The sequence below is a fragment of the Macaca mulatta genome, chromosome 19 (assembly GCF_049350105.2).
Source record: "Macaca mulatta isolate MMU2019108-1 chromosome 19, T2T-MMU8v2.0, whole genome shotgun sequence".
Taxonomy (NCBI): domain Eukaryota; kingdom Metazoa; phylum Chordata; class Mammalia; order Primates; family Cercopithecidae; genus Macaca; species Macaca mulatta.
In genome coordinates this window covers 12,459,572-12,481,433 of record NC_133424.1, presented here as the reverse complement: position 1 = coordinate 12,481,433, position 21,862 = coordinate 12,459,572, and the positions used below count along the sequence as shown (strand labels likewise).

At 45.5% G+C, this 21,862-nt stretch overlaps 1 protein-coding gene across 5 annotated transcripts; it reads left to right on the top strand.

Annotated features, from left to right (window-relative positions):
- Positions 1-3,440: 3,440 nt before the first annotated feature.
- Positions 3,441-21,427, top strand: ZNF823 (zinc finger protein 823). 5 transcript variants are annotated; one of them, XR_013408960.1, is made up of 5 exons: positions 3,441-3,576; positions 17,013-17,139; positions 18,099-18,159; positions 19,022-20,911; positions 21,057-21,427. XR_013408960.1 is itself a non-coding variant. In XM_028842825.2 (4 exons), exons 1-4 carry the CDS (start codon positions 3,574-3,576, stop codon positions 20,661-20,663), a joined length of 1,833 nt encoding a protein of 610 aa, XP_028698658.2. In that variant the 5' UTR covers positions 3,441-3,573; the 3' UTR covers positions 20,664-21,427. The 5 variants fall into 5 exon arrangements, 4 of the variants coding, with proteins under 4 accessions (XP_028698658.2, XP_077833849.1, XP_028698659.2 ...); XM_028842825.2 differs by having other exon boundaries at positions 19,022-21,427; XM_077977722.1 differs by lacking the exon at positions 3,441-3,576 and adding an exon at positions 15,440-15,464 and having other exon boundaries at positions 19,022-21,427.
- Positions 21,428-21,862: the final 435 nt, after the last annotated feature.

Below are 21,862 nucleotides of genomic sequence, written 5' to 3'. Positions count from 1 at the left end.
CCAGCACCACAGTTTTGGGAGGTGGAGACTTTTGGTCTTTTGGCAGAGCCCTCATGAGTAGACTAATGCCACTATAACGGGTTTGATGGATGGGGTTCGCCCTCTCTTGCCCTCTGTCTTCTGCCCTGTGAGGATGCAGTGTTCCTTCCCTCCAGAAGATGCAGTAAGAGGGCCTTCCCTAGGTGCCGGCACCTTTATCTTGGAATTCCCAGCATCCAGAACTATGAGAAAACTGATTAATATTCTTTACAAATTGCCCATTTGGCAGTATTTCATTATAGCAGCACACACGGACTAAGACACTCTTCATGGATAGTTAATTAATTTGCAACAAATAGGCCAAGATAAATTAAAGGGGAAAGTCTTTTCAACAAGCTACTAGAGAAGTTGAATATTGACCTTCAGAAACATGAACTGAGCTCCTGACAGCATGCATTAAAGTTAACTCACACTGAAATGGTAAAAAAATATATATATAAATTCAGCAGCAGATATTAGAGGATCTTTGTGACAGAGGGTTGGGGAAGGAGTTGTGTTTCATTTTCTTTAAAAAAAAAAAAAAAAAAAACCTCAGCCGGGCATGGTGGCTCACGCCTGTAATCCCAGCACTTTGGAAGGCCAAGGCAGGTGGATCACAAGGTCAGGAGATCAAGACCACGGTGAAACCCCGTCCCTACTAAAAATACAAAAAATTAGCTGGGCGCGGTGGCGGGTGCCTGTAGTCCCAGCTACTTGGGAGGCTGAGGCAGGAGAATGGTGTAAACCTGGGAGGCAGAGCTTGCAGTGAGCTGAGATTGGGCCACTGCACTCCAGCCTGGGTGACAGAGCGAGACTCTGTCTCAAAAAAAAAAAAAAAAAAAAACCTCGGAAATAAACATCCTAATTCAGAAAAGCATAGTGTTGCCATAGAACTGACTGTGAGGAAACTAACAGCAATAATTTCTATATTGTGTTTAAACTTGCACACACAAATTTTGAGCTTTCTAGCTTCTCTTAGGATTTCTTTTGTCCTTTCTCCCTGTTGGGGGTTGGGGAAAGTGGGTCTCATGATTGTTGATTTTTCCTTCATCATGGTAATGTGAACAGCTATTTTTGTCTGGAAGCTTTTATATGTATTTAAATCATTGCAGAAATCAACTACTTACTTGTTGCCATTTGTAAAAATATACGAAATCTGTATATAAATCCCTGACAATCAGTTAGTTTGATACATTGTGCTCTCTTTTAACATGTGTGGAAACAAATAAATAGAACATTGTTCCAGGAGCAGTTAATGTGAGGAGTGAGGGGTGGAGCATTTCATAGAATAGAATGGTAGTTTATCCTTCAGAAAGCAGTTTCTAGCATAATAGACTGGGAGTGTATGTGTATGTGCGTGTGCGCGCGCTTAATTTTTTATTTATTTTTTATTTATTTTATTTTTTTTTGAGACGGAGTCTCGCTGTCTTCCGGGCTGGAGTGCAGGGGCATGATCCTGATCTCCGCTCACCACAACCTCCGCCTACCGGGTTCAAGCGATTCTCCTGCCTCAGCCTCCTGAGTAGCTGGGATTACAGGCGCGTGCAACCGCGCCCGGCTAATTTTTTGTATTTTTAGTAGAGACGGGGTTTCACCGTGTTAGCCAGGATGGTCTCCATCTCCTGACCTCATGATCGGCCCGCCTCGGCCTCCCAAAGTGCTGGGATTACAGGCGTGAGCCACCGCACCTGGCCGAGACATCATTTTTTTCATTCGTTTTCTAAACGTGTCCATTTGTCCTGGCAGAAAATGCTATAGTTTCTAGAAGTTGATTAAAGATTTCATTTGATCTATTGACATCTCATGTTCAGCTCCTTTCTATTTAGCCATGGGTACCAGCTTCTAGTTTATAACAAGTTTTTTTTTTTTTTTTTTGAGATGGAGTTTTGTTTTGTTTTGTTTTGTTTTGTTTTCTCGCTCTGTCGCCCAGGCTGGAGTGCAGTGGTGTGATGTTGCCTCACTGAAACCTCTGCCTCCCAGGTTCAAGCGATTCTCCTGCCTCAGCTTCCTGAGTAGCTGGGGTTATAGGCGCGCGCCACCACGCCCAACTAATCTTTGTATTTTTAGTAGAGACGGGGTTTCACCATGTTTGTCAGGCAGGCTGGTCTCGGACTCCTGACCTCGTGATCCCTTTTTTTTTTTTTTTTTGGTGACATGGAGTTTTGCTCTTGTTGCCCAGGCTGGAGTGCAATGGCACGATCTTGGCGCACCGCAACCTCCGCCTCTCGGGTTCAAGCGATTCTCCTGCCTCAGCCTCCTGAGTAGCTGTGATTACAGGCGTGCGCCACCACACCCGGCTAATTTCGTATTTTTAGTAGAAACGGGGTTTCACCATGTTTGTCAAGCTGGTCTCAAACTCCCGACCTCAGGTGATCCACCCGCCTCGGCCTCCCAAAGTGCTGGAATTACAGGCGTCAGCCACAGCGCCCGGCCATAACGCTTTTAAGTCTAGTATTCTTACTTCATAAATACATGGAGAAAGGCTAATGTTTTCAAATTCAAAGTCTAATGTCTCGGCTTTTGATCGAAGCGTTTAAATTATGAACATTTAATGGCATAAGGAGAGAGAATTTCCACGCTGTCCAGAGGGGACAGGTATTTTGAGATCTCAAAGTTAAATTCTTAATTGTCCCTCCCACCAACACCAGCTTCTGATCCACCCCGGGGCTCCGTCTTAGGAATCATTGTCTGGCTTCCCAGCTTGGGGATACGTTTGACCTCCTGAAAGGGGGTCTGCTTGTGAACAGTTGGTGCAATAGGCTGCTTCTCTGAGCTAGTTCAAGTTTTTGCTTTTCTTCTCTTTTGATTCTTTACAAAATATTGCTGCCATATAATTCCAGTTTTTCCACATACTTAACAATTTTATTTTGTTGTCGTGTTTTTATCTTCTGGGCTGCAAATGAGTAGATTGTGAGATAAGGTGAGGGAACGGCTTGACCACGTCGCCAACAGCCTCATCCCAAATTCCTGATCCCTGGAGGACATCAGGCCCTCCCTCCTGCTGCAGGGTGGCCTGTGTGCCCTGGGATCCCCTCCTGCTCCGAGGTCCGGGAATGGCCCCACTGGACAGGGGGCCTCGAATTCCCTGCACACACTTGTGAGTCCCTGTCCAGGAGGAAAAAGCAGGAAGAATCCACTGAGTACAATCAGGAAATTCTAAAATGCAAACGTCACTTCGGGAGGGGTCAGGTCACTGCGTTGGGAGGAAGCCCGCCTTGCCAAGGGCAGTGTCTGGAACCTGTTCATCCGGCTCCACTCAGCACTGCGAGATCGCTTCTTCTGTCAATCAGTCACCAAGGGGCGGGATCTGGAGCACTATCCAATCAGGGCCGAGGGGGCGGGGTGTGTGAGAACTGTCAATCAGGCACGCTGCAGGGAGGAGGGTGCGACGTTCAAAGAGCCCGCGGAGTCTTCTCCACGCCCCTGCGCTCTGAGTCCTGGGTCTGTCGCTGAGAGAGAGACGCCCTGGAAGGTCTGTATCAGCGTCTGTCTCGCCGGGACCCACACTGGACGCTGGCTTATAGGGAGGACACCCGGACACCAAGAAGCCGGGAAATGGTGAGTGTGCAGGGCCCGGCGTCCCGAGGCAAAGAAGGGGCAGGTTGGAACTGGCCGGAACCGACCGTGAGGGGACCCGGGCCTCGTCCTGGGCGACTCCGGGGTCTGCAAACCAGAGTGCCCCTGGCGCAGCTCGGCCCTTGGTCCCCTCGGCCGCAAGATGGGGCTGAGGCGGCAGCCGGGACCCCGGGCGTCCTGTCCCTTCCCTGCGCGGCCACTGCGGCCGGCGCCCTCTCTGGGCAGCTCCGCGCCCGCAGCTCCGCGTCTCCCCAGATTGTGCGGCTGTAACCGGCACAGGTTCGCGGCCCGAGTCACTGCACCGAGACGCCGAAGGCTACATCAGAAACAGTTTAATGGGGGAGAGGGGAGGAAACCCCAGATCCGCGTCCCTGAGAGGTTTGGGGATGGGGTGTTTGGGGGTGTGGACAGGGGCGGCTGGGGTGTGGGGTCGCTGGTTGGTGGGGAAGTGAGGGGTGACTCCTGGGACTGGAGGTGAAGAAACCGTATTCTCCTGCTGAGTGGGCTCCCTCGTGGGGTCTTCAGCCTGCTTGGCGCCAGCCTTTCCGCTGCAATTCAGGATCCGAGAAAGAACTCAGGCGACTCTTGAGCAACTCTCAGAGATCTTATCCCCAGGCACGATGAGGAAGCCGGCGGTCAGCGTCTGCTGTGACCTGACTCTCAGGGAGGCGGCCTTGCGAGGCAGCAGGGCTGAGAGCACCTGGTTAATATCTAACTGCAATCTCGCCTCCAGCCTGGCTCGCAGTTCCTGTGAACCCGGTGAGGAGGCTGCACGGTGACAACGGAGGGTCACCAGGCAGAATCCAGACTCGTGTGTGTGGGCTTTGTGCTTGGGAAGAGGAGCTGTGGTGGGTTCCCCAGTCCCTTTTTTCTTCCCAAGGGTGACCGGTTCCCCTCCGAGTCTTCCACAGATGTGGGCAGCAGGGTCTCAAATCCACCACCCTGTCCCCCATCCTAACTCCTCCTAGGGCTGGCAGCAAATCCCTTGGTTTCAGAGCCTTCCCCAGGCTAACTTTCTCTCAATTCACAGCAACTTTATGAACTCTTTGTCCCTCAGGCAATATTTCAAACAGAGGCATTATTTTAATTGTCACTTTCTTTTCACATAGCAAGTAAGGTTCTTTTTAAAAGATTTGTTTTGGCTTTGTGAACATTTCACATGTGAGGAAGCAAAGAATGCCCACTTGACTCCACTGCAAAAAAAAAAAAAGTGTATGTGTGACTGTCCTTTATCCTGTCTACATAGAGATATCCGAATATTTTCAGTCAAGGTTCCTCTTCGCAAATGGCATAGGGTGATCTGTCCTCAGCCCAGTCTCTGTGGTGTCCTGGTCCTGGGTTACAGAACTGTTTGTGGCTGCTCCAAGATGCTCGTAGCTGCTGAGTCTTTTGTAGTGTCTAGTGAATATCAGCTCTGAGTAACTCCTCCCAGAGGACAGCCTGAGGTGGGAGGTGGGACCTTATAGGGGAGCGGCCGGATGCCTTGGGGTGGGAGGAGTTCACTAGTATACTGTTCCTCAAAAAGCAAAGCCCTTAACACATTCAGTTTTTCTTCCCCAACCCCAGTTTCCATTCCTTGGGGACACGTGGCTGGTGAGCCAGCTGGTTGGCGGTATTGAGGGAGCTTCTCCTGGGAGGGTAATTACTCAGCAGTTCATGGAGGTGGAAGATGTCCCAAGTGATAGGAGGACCTGACCTGACACTTGAGTCAGATTTGTCTGTGTTCCAGTCAGCCCCTCCCTGCATTTGTCATCTTGAAAAGATTTGTTCACTCATTTCAGCTTCAGCTTTTTATTAACTGCTAAATGCATTTTATCATTAGAGCTTAATAAAGAAAGCAAAGTATGTTCAAAACGGCAAGAACAAGTTGGGTTTCAGAAAACTAATTACATATTTAGTCCTATATTTTATTTCTTTTTAAAACTTTTATTTACTTTTTTTTTTTTGAGACGGAGTCTCACTCTGTTGCCCAGGCTGGAGTACAGTGGCGTGATCTCGGCTCACTGCAGTCTCAACCTCGTGGGTTCAAGCAGTCCTCCCACCTTGGCCTCCTGAGTAGCTAGGATTACAGACGTACGCTACCACGCCCAGCTAATTTTTAAAATATTTTTAGTAGAGACAGGGTTTCACCATGTTGGCCAGGCTGGTCTCGAACTCCTGACCTAAAGTGTTCCACCTACCTTGGCGTCCCAAAGTGCTGGGATTACAGCAGTGAGCCACCACGCCTGGCCTCAGGTCTGTTTTTTTATTGGATGATTTCAAATGGAATTTCAGGGCCTAGCAGTGAAAAGAAATTGGGAAAAACTCTTTTCCTTTATGACTGCAGAAAAATGAATACATTTTTGCAAGAAAGTGTGGTGGATATATTGATGAATTATAAAGATTTACCAAAATGTTAGTTCCTCTCCTTTGTAGAGTGGAGAATCTGAGACAGTGGATAACTCTATTCTGTTCCTGTTATGTGGACTTGACAGATTAATGCTAAATCCTGTGGGACAGGACTTTCCAACAGCTAAAGAACTCAAATATCATTATTCATTTACTAAATGATTTATTATTATGGAAAATGATAGATTAATTTGTTTTCTGAAATGGATAGATACTTGTGCTTTTTCTATTGAGCTATAAAATATAGATGTGTTGTGGTTTTCTTCCCTCCTATAAATACAAACGCTGGATTGGAGTGATTTTGCTGAACTCATCACACGTGGTATGTTTTTTTTAAATACCCCCGTGTAAGTCAGGTAAGGGTAAGTGAGTAGCCTTGACTGGGGTGGAGAAGCCTGAGGCCACTGACTCTGAGCTAAGATCAATCTGGAGCCTGCAAAGGGAGGTCATTGAAGACCCAGTTGAGTTGGTTCTTCCTGGGGAACCTCCCTGGCAGGTGTCCCAACCTGTTCATTCCAAACATGGGAGGAGCCCTTTATACTGAGAGAAGCTACGGAGCACTGGAAAGTTGGAGATCCACAGGCAGAGACATTTGGGGTGATGCCCTGTCTGAGGTAGTCTTTGTTACCGTTGTGGGGATGTTGCTAGATGTTCTCAAGTAAAATGAATCTGGATTTGGGCAAGAAGTGACTTCATTCTAAAAACATATTGCAAAAGGAGAAAACTACCAACTATAAGATCTGTCTGTAAGGATCACAAAGCTTAGGCAGAAAATTGCTTTCCTTTTTCTTTTTTGAGACGGGATCTCGCTCTGTTGCCCATGCTGGGTGCAGTGGTGCGATCTCAGTTCACTGCAACCTCCGCCTCCCAGGTTCAAGTGATTCTCCTGCCTCAGCCTCCTGTGTAGCTAGGATTACAGGTGCCCGCCACCATGCCCAGCTAATTTTTGTATTTTTAGTAGAGATGGGGCTTCACCGTGTTAGCCAGGATGGTCTCAATCTTTTGACCTCAAGTGATCAGCCTGCCTCGGCCTCCCAAAGTGGTGGGATTACAGGCATGAGCCCCCACGCACAGCCAGAAAAATTGCTTTTCAAAGTGAAGAGCAAACAATATTAGAAAGAAGGTAGGAGAGAGAGCAGGATGGAAGGTGAAAATCAGATCCTACATCAGAGAATGTTTCCCCTTGACTCCAGTCAGTTCTTAGGAGAGGTTAAAAAGGAGGGATTGTGGCCGGGCACATGGCTCACGCCTGTAATCCCAACACTTTGGGAGGCCAAGGCGAGTGGATCACCTGAAGCCGGGAGTTCGAGACCAGCCTGGCCAACTTGGCAAAACCCCGTCTCTACTAAAAATACAAAAATTACCTGGGTGTGGTGGCACATGCCTATAGTCCCAGCTACTCGGGAGACTGAGGCAGGAGAATCGCTTGAACCCGGGAGGCGGAGGTTGCAGTGAGCCGAGATTGTGAGCCACCGCACTCCAGCCTGGGTGACAGAGCAAGACTCCATCTCAAAATAAATAAATAAGTAGATTAATTAAAAAGAGGAATTGTGGCTCAGACTGAGTCCAGCAGGGAGAGAAACTTAAGGAAGGTTTGCTCTACATTAATTTTGTGCAGGCTGGTTAGTGAAGACAAAATTGTTCAGCTAATCATTTCTGAGGCAAAAGTGGGAATTTGGTGGGGTTTTTGTCTGGTGGTGTTACAGGTTAAAAAGGGGGCATAGTCGAAGCAATGCAGAGGGTGTTACATTGCATTCAGCTGCTTGTTCAGAACACACAGGACAGGTGGTAGAAGGCTGAGGTGGTTTCTTTTCTTTTCTTTTTATTTTATTTTTTTTTATTTTTATTTTTTTTTATTTTTATTTTATTTTTTTTTTTTGAGACGGAGTCTCGCTCTGTCGCCCAGGCTGGAGTGCAGTGGCCGGATCTCAGCTCACTGCAAGCTCCGCCTCCCGGGTTCACGCCATTCTCCTGCCTCAGTCTCCCGAGTAGCTGGGACTACAGGCGCCCGCCACCTCGCCCGGCTAGTTTTTTGTATTTTTTAGTAGAGATGGGGTTTCACCGTGTTAGCCAGGATGGTCTCGATCTCCTGACCTCGTGATCCGCCCGTCTCGGCCTCCCAAAGTGCTGGGATTACAGGCTTGAGCCACCGCGCCCGGCCTTCTTTTTATTTTTTAAGGCAGAGTCTCACTCTGTTTCCCAGGCTAGAGTGCAGTGGCATGATCTCAGCTCACTGCAACCTCCACCTTGCCTCCCAGGCTCAAGCGATCCTCCCACCTCAGCCTCCCGAGTAGCGGAAACTACAGGCATGCGCCACTAGGCCCAGCTAATTTTTGTATTTTTCATAGAGATGGGGTTTTGCCATGTTGCCCAGGCTGGTCTTGAACTTGTGGGCTTAAGTGATCCAGCTGCCTCGGCCTCCCAAAGTACTGAGATTACAGGTGTGAGCCACCTAACCTGGTCTGAGGTGATTTATTTAATTCTAGCTATTAACCGATATTACAGAGCTGGGGTTAAATTCAACATTATTAGAAGTCTGGTTTTATATTCACTGTGTTGTTTAATCAGAGTATTGTACAAATTTAAAAGTCTGTTGGGGCTGACTTAGAGAAAGACTCCTTTTGATTCTGCCTGCTGGATGAAGGGGTTTATGAATCTGAGAGTTTATTTGGGTCTGTGATATAATTTTTAAAAATATTTGGTCTTTTTAAATTTTTGAGACAGAATCTTGTTCTGCCTTCTAGGCTGGAGTGCAGTGGCATGATCTCAGCTCACTGCAACCTCCATCTTCTGGGCTCAAACAGTCTTCCTGCCTCAATCCCCCAAGTAGCTGGAACTACAAGCGTGCACCATCATGCCCAGCTAATTTTTGTATTTTTTGTAGAGACAGGGTTTTGCCATGTTGCCCAGGCTGGTCTTGAACTCCCAACCTCAGGTGATTCTCCTACCTTGGCCTCCCAAAGTGCTGAGAATACAGGTGTGAGTCACCGTGTCCAGCCTAAAAAAAATTGGTAGTTGTTTCTTTTTTTCTTTTCTTTTCTTTTTTTTTTTTGAGGTGGAGTCTCACTCTCTCTCCAGGCTGGAGTGCAGTGGCGCAATCTCAGCTCACTGCAACCTCCGCCTCCCGGATCAAGCGATCCTCCTGCCTCAGCCTCCCGAGTAGCTGGGACTACAGGCATGCACCACCATGCCTGACTAATATTGCCTTTTTTGTAGAGGTGGCGTTTCTCCATGTTGGCCAGGCTGGTCTCGAACTCCTGACCTCAGGTGATCCACCTGCCCTGGCCTCCCAAAATGCTGGGATTACAGGTGTGAGCCACTGTGCCTGGCCTTTAGCCAGTTATTGAACTGGAGGATGGTGCTGTTGTATTTATACACAGTTGGTTAAAAGGTTAGTTCCTGGGCCTTATAAATGACATCTGCAGTGGGGCCTGTTGTGGGACTGAGCCCTCTAGTAAGAAACTTAAGGGATCTGTGTTAATTCTGGGTAGGGTAAGAATTGAATTATTGGACACCCAGTTGTTGCTGGAGAATTGGTTGGTGTTCAGCAAACAGCACACCTTTGTTATGAGAAGTCAGAGGCACCACAGGTCAAAGCCTTAAACTGACTGTCTATTATTCATTATATGTTTATCATGTGTGAATCCAGATGCATAGTTTTCTCTCTTCTGAGTTTTCAGTTAATTAATATTACACTTAATATTCCATTAATATGATGCTGAAAAGGTTTTTTTGTTTTTTTGAGACGAAGTTTTGCTCTTGTTGCCCAGGCTAAAGTGCAATGGTGCAATCTCGGCTCATGGCAACCTCTGTCTCCCGGGTTCAAGTGATTCTCCTGCCTCAGCCTCCTGAGAAGCTGGGATTACAGGCGTGCACCACCACACCTGGCTAATTTTGTATTTTTAGTAGAGACAGGGTTTCTCCATGTTTGTCAGGCTGGTCTCGAACTCCCGATCTCAGGTGATTCGCCTGCCTCAGCCTCCCAAAATGCTGGGATTGCAGAATGAGCCACCACGCCTGGCCGGTTTTTTTTAGTTTCTTTGCCTCAGTCTGTTTGATACATGCTGCTGTCTGAGGTGTGGGTCACCCACTTCACTCTCATATTGCACAGCTCATAGGATTTGAATTGTTTCATTTTTGTTGGACTTCGTTGACAATGTCATCTTTGTTTTTGTCCCCAAATGATAACACTTTATAAATTTTGTACATACGGGGGGAAATGTGCTGGGTTGTAGATTATGGATAAATTTAAATGTACTAGGAAAACCTATTGGCACATATGGATTAACTGGCAGACCATGTGTGCATGTGTGTTTATTCCTTACGAATATTTATCTCCGTGTGATTATATGTTGCTTTTTACTGATTAGCATTGGTGCTGAGCATTTCTTCTATATGGCCTTTCATCTTCTGTGAAATAATTTTCAGCCATTTTCTCATTAATTAATTAATTAATTTTTAAGTCAGGGTCTTGCACTGTCACCCAGGCTGGAGTGCAGTTCTGGGATCATGGCTCACTGCAGCCTCAGATTCCTGGGCTCAAGCAATCCTCCTGCCTTAGTCTCCTATGTAGCTGGAACTGCAGGCACATGCCACCATCCCTGGCCAATTTTTAAATTTTTTTGCCATGTTGCCTAGGCTGGTCTCAAACTCAAGCAGTCCTCCCGCCCCAACCTCCCAGAGTGTTGGGATGACAGGCATAAGTCACGCACAACTCTTCTTAATTTTCAGAGTTGAATTTCTCAGTTCCTTCCTTTAGGACCTACTTACATAAGAAAACGGCCGGGTGCGGTGGCTCATGCCTGTAATCCCAACACTTTGGGAGGCTGAGGCGGGTGGATCACCTGAGGTTGGGAGTTCAAGACCACCCTGACCAACACGGTGAGACCCTGTCTGTACTAAAAATACAAAATTAGCTGGGCAGGGTGGCGCAGGCCTGTAATCCCAGCTACTTGGGAGGCTGAGGCAGAAAAATCACTTGAACCCAGGAGACAGAGGTTGCAGTGAGCTGAGATCACGCCATTGCACTCCAACCTGGGCAACAAGAGCGAAACTCTGTCCCCCTCAAAAAAAAAGAAAAAGATTCTTTACTCAGGGACAAGATGTAAGCCCTAAATCATAAGACCTCCCCAAACAGGTTAATTTCCAAACATAACCTGTAGGATAGTACTTCTTTATCTGGCCAGGTGACCTAATTGTTTTTTCTGGTAGACACCTTATGGCCCATTGTCTGACCTGTTTTTATTTTATTATTACCAAGGTAGCCACTGCCAAAATAATCTTACAAAGAAAGCCCTGACTGGGTAGAAATTAGATTCAGGTATATTGGTCAGGTAAGACACAGAGAAAGCAACTCAACAAAATGCAAGAAATAACAGAAACTATGTATTACTTAGAGATCCCAGAAAGAAGAGGTTAGCAAGCATTGAATGCCAGTAGGTACTGGGAAGCCATCTAGGGCATGTGTATTTTGCCATGTGGTTTTATAAGTTTTGCCTTATGTATTTTGATGATTTGTTTTATGAGCGTAGATATTAAGGATTATTATGTCTTCTTGTAGAATTGACTTCTTTATCTTTATGAAATCTCTTCATCCCTTGTATCTTTCCTTGACCTAAAATGTGATTTATCTGAATTTAAAATAGCTGTTCCATATTTCTTTTGATTAGGGCAAGAATGTCATATATTCCTCCATACCTTTATATTTCATGTATGTGTGTCTTTCAGTTTAAAATGGTTTTCATGTACACATTGCTGAGTCTTGTTTTATTTGTTGGTTTTTTTTAAGAGACAGAGTCTTGCTGTCTTGCCCAGGCTGGAGTGCAGTGGCACAATCTCAGCTCACTGCAGCCTCCGCCTCCTGGGTTCGAGTGAATCTCATGCCTCGGCCTCCCGAGTAGCTGAGATTATAGGCATGCATCGCCACGCCAGGCTAATTTTTTTGTATTTTTAGTAAAGACGGGATTTCACCACATTGGCCAGGCTGGTCTCAAACTCCTGGCCTCAAGCAATGCACCCGTCTCAGCATTCCAAAATGCAGGGCTTACAGGCATGAGTCACCGTGCTGACCAGCCTTGTTTTTTTTATTCTATTCAGCCAGTCCATGTCTTTTTAACTGGTATGTATAGCTAATACACATTCAAAGTGGTATTGACATAATTGGTAATATGTATATATGTTATTGTTTTCTATTCTTATACTTGACTGTTTTTTTAACTTCTTCACTTTTTCTGCTTTCATTTTAACTGAGCATTCTGTATGATTCTTTTTTTTTTTTTTTTTTTTGAGACGGAGTTTTGCTTTTGTCACCTAGGCTGGAGTACAATGGCACGATCTCGGCTCACTACAACCTCTGCCTCCCAGGTTCAAGCAATTCTCCTGCCTCAGCTTCCCAATAGCTGGGATTACAGGCATGCCACCATGCCCGGCTAATTTTTGTATTTTTAGTAGAGACGGAGTTTCACCATGTTGGTCAAGCTAGTCTTGATCTCCTGACCTTGTGATCCACTTGCCTCACCTCCCAAAGTGCTGGGATTACAGGCGTGAGCCACCGCACCCGGCCATAAGTCTACTTGTTTCTTAAATTTTATTAGTGAATTCCCTAGAGTTTGTAGTACACCATTTACAACTAATGGACCTTCAGTTTCAAATAATGCTATACTGGCTTTGAGAGTAGCACTGGTATTACTTACTGTTCCAAATTCCTTCCTCCCATCCAATATAACATCACTGTCATTCATTTGCCCTATTGGAACCTGTTACTACCCAATACATTGCTAGTATTATTTCAAACAAATTTGTATCTGTTAGATCAGGTAGGTATAACAAAAATATTCCCTAATATAACTGGGTGCTTTTCAGTACCTTAATTTCTTTCTTTTTTTTTTTTTTTTTCGAGATGGAGTCTCACTCTGTTGCCCAGGCTGGAGTGCAGTGGTGCGATCTCAGCTCACTGCAACTTCCGCCTACTGGGTTTTAAGCAATTCTCTCTGCCTCAGCCTCCTGAGTAACTGAGATTACAAGGAGCTCACCACCACGCCCAAGCTGGAGTGCAGTGGCGCAATCTTGGCTCACTGCAAGCTCTGCTTCGCGGATTCACGCCATTCTCCTGCCTCAGCCTCCTGAGTAGCTGGGACTACAGGCGCCCGCTACCACACCTGGCTAATTTTTTTTTTTTTTTATTAGGGGTTTCACTGTGTTAGCCAGGATGGTCTCAATCTCCTGACCTCGTGATCCACCCACCTCGGCTTCCCAAAAATTGGCGCCTGGCCAATTTTTTTTGTATTTTTAGTAGAGACGGGGTTTTGCCATGTTGGCCAGGCTGGTTTTGAACTCCTGACCTCAGGTGATCCACCCGCCTTGGGCTCCCAAAGTGCCAAGATTACAGGCATGAGCCATCGTGCCTGGCCTCCAGTACCCTAATTTCTGAAGGAAATTTTATCTCCAGCTTTTCTTCCCACGACTTAGTAGGTCTGCTGTGCGTCTTAACTGTAATCTGTTGTTCCAGGAGATCGCAGGCTTTTTGTGTATTTTGCAACATTTTGAAACAGTTCTTGACACATTTGACCCTGATTGGGTTCCATTACTGATGAAGTAGAAAAGAGAACCTCCTTTCAGACCTTTGGATAGTCCCCAGACGATTGGAAAATACAAAGGCAATAATTTGCAGATAAGACCTGATCTGCTACCTCTAGGGATCCACACTGAAAACTTGGTCTGCTGTCTTTGAGATTGGCTTTGATGTGAGGAGGGATTGGGCCAAGGACAGATAAAAACTCCACTAAGCTCTTCTACCATTTTTTGCTTTCCTTTTTCTGTCTGTTTATCTCCCTGTTAATAGTATGGGATGCCAAATATTATAGTTTCAAAATCCTTTATCTGTTTTTGGAAAGCTATAACTTTCTTGGTTAGAAGGGTTTTTGGGGGGGTTTCTTTTTGTTTTTTGTTTGTTTGTTTTTGAGACGGAGTCTCGCTCTGTCACCAGGCTGGACTGCAGTGGTGCGATCTTGGCTCATTGCAGTGTCCGCCTCCCAGGTTCAAGCAATTCTCTTGCCCCAGCCTCCTCAGTAGCTGGGATTACACGCCTGCACACCACCACACCCAGCTAAGTTTTTTGGTATTTTTAGTAGAGACAGGATTTCACCATGTTGGCCAGGATGGTCTCAATCTCCTGACCTTGTGGTCCACCCACCTCGGCCTCCCAAAGTGCTGGGATTACAGGCGTGAGCCACCGCGCCCGGCTGGTTAGAAGGTTTTTAACCTTTTCAGACATTGGTGACTTTTATTAGGTTTGGCAATATAATCTTTGTTGACTACTAAAAGTCTCTTTAGGAATTTAGGGAATATTATAGATAATCATGAGAGGTGACATTGAGTTTTTTCTTAGAACATGTGCAATCTTTCCCCGTCTTTCCTTCTCCTTTGTCATTATCCAGTGCAAAATTTGTAATTTTTCCATTGAGATAGTGGGTTGTTTTTGGTTTTGTTTTTTGAGACAGAGTCTTGCTCTTTTCCCCAGGCTGGAGTCCAGTGGCACGATCTCAGTTTACTGCAACCTGTCTGCAATTCTGCAATTCAAGCAATTCTGTCTGCCTCAGCCTCCCAAGTAGCTGGGATTACAGGCGCCCGCCACAATGCCTGCCTAATTTTTGTACTTTTTAGTAGAGACGGAGTTTTGCCATGTTGGCCAGCTGGTCTTGAATTTCTGACCTCAGGTGATCCGCCCATCCGGCTTCCCAAAGTGCTAGGATTACAGGTGTGAGCCACCGTGCCCGGCCTGCGAAATATTTTTTATTAGTCTTTTGTTGTGCTTAACTACGTTTGGTCTAGAGGAAACCAGTTGCCAGTTTCCAAATGTTCTCTCTTAGTGTAATTGCATAGGATGGGCTGAATATCCCATGTAACAAATTACAACCGAACATGTGAAACGTTAGATACTAGGGTCCCTCAGTAGCGATCCAGTGTCCAGAGTGTTTACTCATAACTGTCTTAGTCTGATTTTGTTACTTATAACAAGATTACCTGAGCCTGGGTAATTTATAAAAAACACTGTTTTTTATACTTCTGGAGGCTAGGAGGCCCAAGATCAAGGCTTGGCGTCTGGTAAGAGCCTCCTTGCTGGTGGGGACTCTGCAGAGTCCCTAGATGGCACAGGATATTGCATGGCCAGGGGCCCAGAGAAGAGTTCAGGCCTCTTCCTCTTCTCATAAGGACACTAGGCCTACTCCTGAGATACCCCGTTTATTCATTAAGCCATTTATCTATGAATGGATTAGTACATTCCTGAGGTCCAAACCCTCAAGATCCAATCAACTCTTTTTTTTTTTTTTTTTTTTTTGAGACAGAGTCTTGCTCTGTCGACCAGGCTGGAGTGCAGTGGCACGATCTTGGCTCACTGCAAGCTCCGCCTCCCGGGTTCACGCCATTCTCCTGCCTCAGCCTCCCAAGTAGCTAGGACTACAGGTGCCCGTCACCACACCCAGGTAATATTTTGTATTTTTAGTAGAGATGGAGTTTCACTGTATTAGCCAGGATGGTCTCAATCTCCTGACCTCCCAAAGTGCTGGAATTACAGGTGTGAGCCACCGCGCCCAGTCCCAATCAACTCTTTTTTTTTTTTTTTTTTTTTTTTGAGATGGAGTCTGGCTCTGTCACCCAGGCTGGAGTGCAGTGGCGCGATCTCGGCTCACTGCAAGCTCCGTCTCCCGGGTTTACGCCATTCTCCTGCCTCAGCCTCCCGAGTAGCTGGGACTACAGGCGCCCGCCACCTCGCCCGGCTAGTTTTTTGTATTTTTTAGTAGAGATGGGGTTTCACCGTGTTAGCCAGGATGGTCTCGATCTCCTGACCTCGTGATCCGCCTGTCTCGGCCTCCCAAAGTGCTGGGATTACAGGCTTGAGCCACCGCTCCCGGCCTCCCAATCAACTCTTAAAGCCCCACATTTCATTATTGTCATATTGAGGATGAAGTTTCAGCATGAGTTTTGGAGAGCACAAGCATTCACACCTAGCAGTGGCTAACAGGTATTCTCTCTCTGCTGACCATATAACAAACTTCCAAACTCTCAGAGGGGGAATAGGAGTTAAAATATATATTTTTACTTTTATTATATTTTTTGAGACAGGATCTCACTGTATTTTTTAAGCTGGAGTATAGTGGCATGATCACGGCTCACTGCAACCCCAACCTCCTGGGCTTGGGTGATGCTCTCACCTCAGCATCCTGGATATCTGGGACTACAGGCATGTGCCACCACATCTTGGTATTTTTTTTTTATTATTATTATTTGTAGAGACAAGGTCTCACCATGTTGCCCAGGCTGGTCTCGAACTCCTGGGCTTAAGTGATGCACCTGTCTTGGCCTCCCAAAGTGCTGGGATTACAGGCATGAGCCACTGAGTCAGACCTAGTTTTATTTTTTGTTGAGAAAAGGGCTCACTATGTTACCCATGCTGGTCCTAAACTCCTGTTCTTAAGTGATCCTTCCACTTTGGCCTCCCAAAGTGATGGGATTGCAGGCCTGAGTCACCATGCCTGGCCCCGATATTTTGCATAAACAGTTTAGGCCCACTCAGCCTCTGCTTTAGTTACGTTGGTGGGACCCCTTTCTTAGTCCAGTGCCTAGACACCATGAAAGATCCAAGTTTGCAAACGAGCCTTTGTCAGGATATGCAGTTTCAGGACTGGGAGTGGTAATTCTTCTACACAATAGGTAGTTATACTTTGTCATGACAAGAACTACACAAACCGCTGTAGAAATAGACATCATGGTGACACAGGCAATAAGACTCACTCACTTAACTCACCAACAAGAGGCAGGTTCCTATTCGACTGTTACTTTACCAAACACATTCAACTAAAGCATCACAATGGTTTTGTTGGAAAAAGTGAGTGTAGACAGAGTAAGAGTGGGTTTACTATGTCATTGAATAAATGCTTGGAAACCACAGCATCATGCAAAGTTTATGCAGTGAGTATGGATTCTCAGTGCTGTCCGTCTCAACCTTCCTCCGCACATGTGGGATGTTTCAGGACTCAGTGGCCTTTGAAGATGTGGCTGTGAACTTCACACAAGAGGAGTGGGCTTTGCTGGGTCCATCACAGAAGAGTCTCTACAGAAATGTCATGCAGGAAACCATTAGGAATCTGGACTGTATAGGTAAGGATGACATCATCTCTTCACTCAGTCAATTGGAGACATTTGTTTCCTGGTCATCAACGCTGTTCGTGATTTGAAATATGGAAAGGACATATGGTTGGCCCTTGAACAACACAGGGTTTAGAGGTGCCAGCCCCTCAAATAGACTTGCATCCTTTAATAACGTTTTTTGTCCCCCACAACTTAACCACTAATAATCTATTGTTGACTGGCCCACTTATTGATAACATAAACATTAGATTAATCCATATATTGTATGTCACATGTATTATATACTGTACTCTCACAATAAAGTGAGCTAGGGAAGGAAAATGTTGATGAGAATCATAAGAAGAGAAACTGGCCGGACGCAGTGGCTCACGCCTGTAATCCCAGGACCTTGGGAGGCCGAGGCGGGTGGATCACGAAGTCAGGAGATCGAGACCATCCTGGCTAATGGTGATTAGCCCGTTTAATTTAGTAGAAACCCTGTTTCTACTAAAATTACAAAAAAAATTAGCCAGGCGTGGTGGCGGGCGCCTGTAGTCCCAGCTACTCGGGAGGCTGAGGCAGGAGAATGGCGTGAACCCGGGAGGCAGAGCTGACAGTGAGCTGAGATCGTGCCCACTGCTCTCCAGCCTCAGTGACAGAGCAAGACTCCGTCTCAAAAAAAAAAAAGAAGAGCAACTATATTTACTATTCATTAAGTGGAAGTAGATCATCATAAAGGTTCTCACTCTTGTCGTCTTCACATTGAGTGGGCTGAGGAAGAGGAGGGGTTGGTCTTGCCATCCCAGGGGTAGCAGAGACTGAAGAACATTCATGTATAAGTGGAGCTGTGCAGTTCAAACCCATGTTGTTGAAGAGTCACATGTACTTTGGTGAATGAATCATGCCTGATTGCAGTACACGTAAAATCTTAAGAGTTTTTCTACAATTTTGTAAAAATTTTTAGTGATTTTCCTGGGTCTACCTTTTAGAAACGAAATGGGAGGACCAGAACATTGGAGATCAGTGCCAAAATCCCAGGAGAAATCTAAGGTAATTTGCGCTCACAAAAGAAAGCTATGTCCCTGCAGTGGTTCATAGAATGATAAGAAAATTTTAAAAACAAGCAGAGAAAGTAAACAAGCCCAGCTTAAATTTGTTCATTCTAATAATTCTTTTTCTGACCAAGCACAGTGGCTCACACATGTAATCCCAGCACTGTGGGAGGCCAAGGTGGGAGGATTACTTGACTCTAGGAGTTTGAGATCAGCCTGGGCAACATAGTGAGATCCCCATCTCTATAAAAAAAAATTTTCCCCAGGAACATATAGTTAAATGTGACATAGCTATTCAGTCTTTGCAAAATAGTTCCCTTGGAAATGGAATTAAGAATCTCCATGTGGGCCAGGAGTGGTGGCTCACGCCTATAATCCCAGCACTTTCGGGGGCTGAGGTGGGTAGATCACCTGAGGTTGGGAGTTCAAGACCAGCCTGGCCAACATGGAGAAACCCCGTCTCTACTAAAAATACAAAATTAGCCAGGCGTGGTGGCGCATGCCTGTAATCCTAGTTACTTGGGAGGCTGAGGCAGGAGGATTGCTTGAACCTGGGAGGCAGAGGTTGCGGTGAGCCGAGATTGCGCCATTGCACTCCAGCCTGGGCAACAAGCGCAAAGCTCCGTTTCAAAAGAAAGAAAAAGAAAGAAAGAAAGAAAGAAGAAAGAATCTCCATGTGAATATCACTGTTTTGCTAATAGCTGTCATGGGACCATCTTACACAGCACTGTCTCTTCACATTCAAACAGGATGAAGCCTGTACTTTGCATGATAATGTTAAACATGTAAATCTAGTACTTCAATACACATAAAATCACTTGTAAACAAACCTTTAGTAATGTATTTCTTATTTGTTACAGAAGTCATACATGTGAAATTAAAGATGATAGTCAATGTGGAGAAACTTTTGGCCACGTTCCAGATAGTATTGTGAACAAGAACACTCCTCAAGTAAATCCATGTGACAGCAGTGGGTGTGGAGAAGTCGCCATGGGTCATTCATCTCTTAATTGCAACATCAGAGTTGACACTGGACACAAATCATGTGAGCATCAGGAATATGGAGAGAAGCCATATACAAATAAACAACGTGGGAAAACCATCAATCATCAGCATTCCTTTCAGACACATGAAAGGCCTCCCACCGGAAAGAAACCCTTCGATTGTAAAGAATGTGCAAAAACCTTTAGTTCTCTTGGAAACCTTCGCAGACACATGGCGGCACACCATGGAGATGGACCTTATAAATGTAAGTTGTGTGGGAAAGCCTTTGTTTGGCCCAGTTTATTTCATTTGCACGAAAGAACGCACACTGGAGAGAAACCGTATGAATGTAAGCAGTGTTCCAAAGCCTTTCCTTTTTACAGTTCCTATCTAAGACATGAGAGAATCCACACGGGAGAGAAAGCGTATGAATGTAAACAGTGTTCCAAAGCCTTTCCTGATTACAGTACCTATCTAAGACATGAAAGAACTCACACCGGAGAGAAACCCTATAAATGTACACAATGTGGGAAAGCCTTCAGCTGTTACTATTACACTCGACTCCACGAAAGGACTCACACGGGAGAACAACCCTATGCGTGTCAGCAATGTGGGAAAACGTTTTATCATCACACAAGCTTTCGAAGACACATGATAAGGCACACTGGAGATGGACCTCATAAATGTAAGATATGTGGGAAAGGCTTTGATTGTCCTAGTTCGGTTCGAAATCATGAAACGACTCACACTGGAGAGAAACTCTATGAATGTAAGCAGTGTGGGAAAGTTTTATCTCATAGCTCAAGCTTTCGAAGTCACATGATAACACACACAGGAGATGGACCCCAGAAATGCAAGATATGTGGGAAAGCCTTCGGTTGTCCCAGTTTATTTCAAAGACACGAAAGGACTCACACTGGAGAGAAACCCTATCAATGTAAACAATGTGGTAAAGCCTTCAGTCTGTCCGGTTCCCTTCGAAGACATGAAGCAACTCACACTGGAGTGAAACCGTATAAATGTAAATGTGGGAAAGCCTTTAGCGATCTCTCTTCCTTTCAAAATCATGAGACAACGCACACTGGAGAGAAGCCGTATGAGTGTAAGGAATGTGGGAAAGCGTTCAGTTGTTTCAAATACCTTTCTCAGCATAAAAGGATCCACACAGTAGAAAAACCTTATGAGTGTAAAACATGTAGGAAAGCCTTCAGTCATTTCAGTAACTTAAAAGTCCACGAAAGGATTCACTCTGGAGAGAAGCCGTATGAATGTAAGGAATGTGGGAAAGCATTCTCTTGGCTCACTTGCCTTCTAAGACATGAAAGAATTCACACTGGAGAGAAACCCTATGAATGTCTCCAATGTGGTAAAGCCTTCACTCGTTCCCGTTTCCTTCGAGGACATGAAAAAACTCACACTGGAGAGAAGCTGTATGAATGTAAGGAATGTGGGAAGGCACTGAGTTCTCTCCGTTCCTTGCATAGACATAAAAGGACTCACTGGAAAGATACTCTGTAAATGTATGGAATGTGGGAAAACATTCAGTACTTTTATTCAATTTCAGAAACTGAAAGAACTCACTTTGGAGATAGACCCTATGAATGTAAACACGGGATAAAGCCTTAAGTAGTTTCAATTTTTTTTTTTTTTTTTTTTTGAGACGGAGTCTCGCTCTGCCGCCCAGGCTGGAGTGCAGTGGCTGGATCTCAGCTCACTGCAAGCTCCGCCTCCTGGGTTCACGCCATTCTCCTGCCTCAGCCTCCTGAGTAGCTGGGACTACAGGCGCCCGCCACCTCGCCCGGCTAGTTTTTTTTTTTTTGTATTTTTAAAGTAGAGACGGGGTTTCACCGTGTCAGCCAGGATGGTCTCGATCTCCTGACCTCGTGATCCGCCCGTCTCGGCCTCCCAAAGTGCTGGGATTACAGGCTTGAGCCACCACGCCCGGCTGTAGTTTCAATTTTTTAAATACAGTTATCCCCCAATATATTGCAAGGGATTGGTTCCAGCACCCCCTAAATCCACAGATGTCAAGTCCTTTGTTATATGGCATATTTGCATGTAACCTATGCACATCCTCCTGTATACTGTGTAAGTCATCTCTAGATTACTTTTAATACCTCATGCATTGTAAAAGCTATGTAAATAGTTGTTTGATTGTATTGTTTAGAGAATCCTGACAAGAAAAATAGTCTCTACGTGTTCAACGCAGACACAACCATTGCAGGCCCACCTACAGAGTATATGTCACCCAGAACATTAAAATTTCTTCGTTTTAACATTCACAGATTGCTTTTGTTTTGTGACCTGAATGAGCATGTGAACACTCATCAAAATCCTGCTTCTCTCTTGATAACCCAAGTATAATGATGATGATGATGATGATTGCTGGATGGTGCCTAACACTGTCACGTGTTGTAGCATTGTAGATAAGCAGTGAGACATCAGGCTAAGTTGAATCTTGACAGAATGTCAGGATGATCATCAGTGTTGAAAGAACTAGGTTCTGATGCAGATGTTGACTTGTTGGAGGAGGCCAAATAATACTACTGTCAAGCTCTGTTCAGCTTCAGTGCTGCAGATCCTTAACCATGGAAGGTTCTGTGTTTACGTTTGCAGGTGCTTAGTGAGAAGTGTAGGAAGCTACTTTTTCTTTTTTTTTGAGTCATCAAAAAAATCTTGCACTGTTTGTTGGCATGTTATTCCGTGGGTGACATGGA

What these genes read in the sequence shown, in the direction of transcription:
- ZNF823 (XM_028842825.2), top strand. An exon ending in TAGGAATCTGGACTGTATAG is followed by an intron (nt 17,140 to 18,098) that starts GTAAGGATGACA and finishes TCTACCTTTTAG; the next exon opens with AAACGAAATGGGAGGACCAG. An exon ending in AATCCCAGGAGAAATCTAAG is followed by an intron (nt 18,160 to 19,021) that starts GTAATTTGCGCT and finishes TATTTGTTACAG; the next exon opens with AAGTCATACATGTGAAATTA.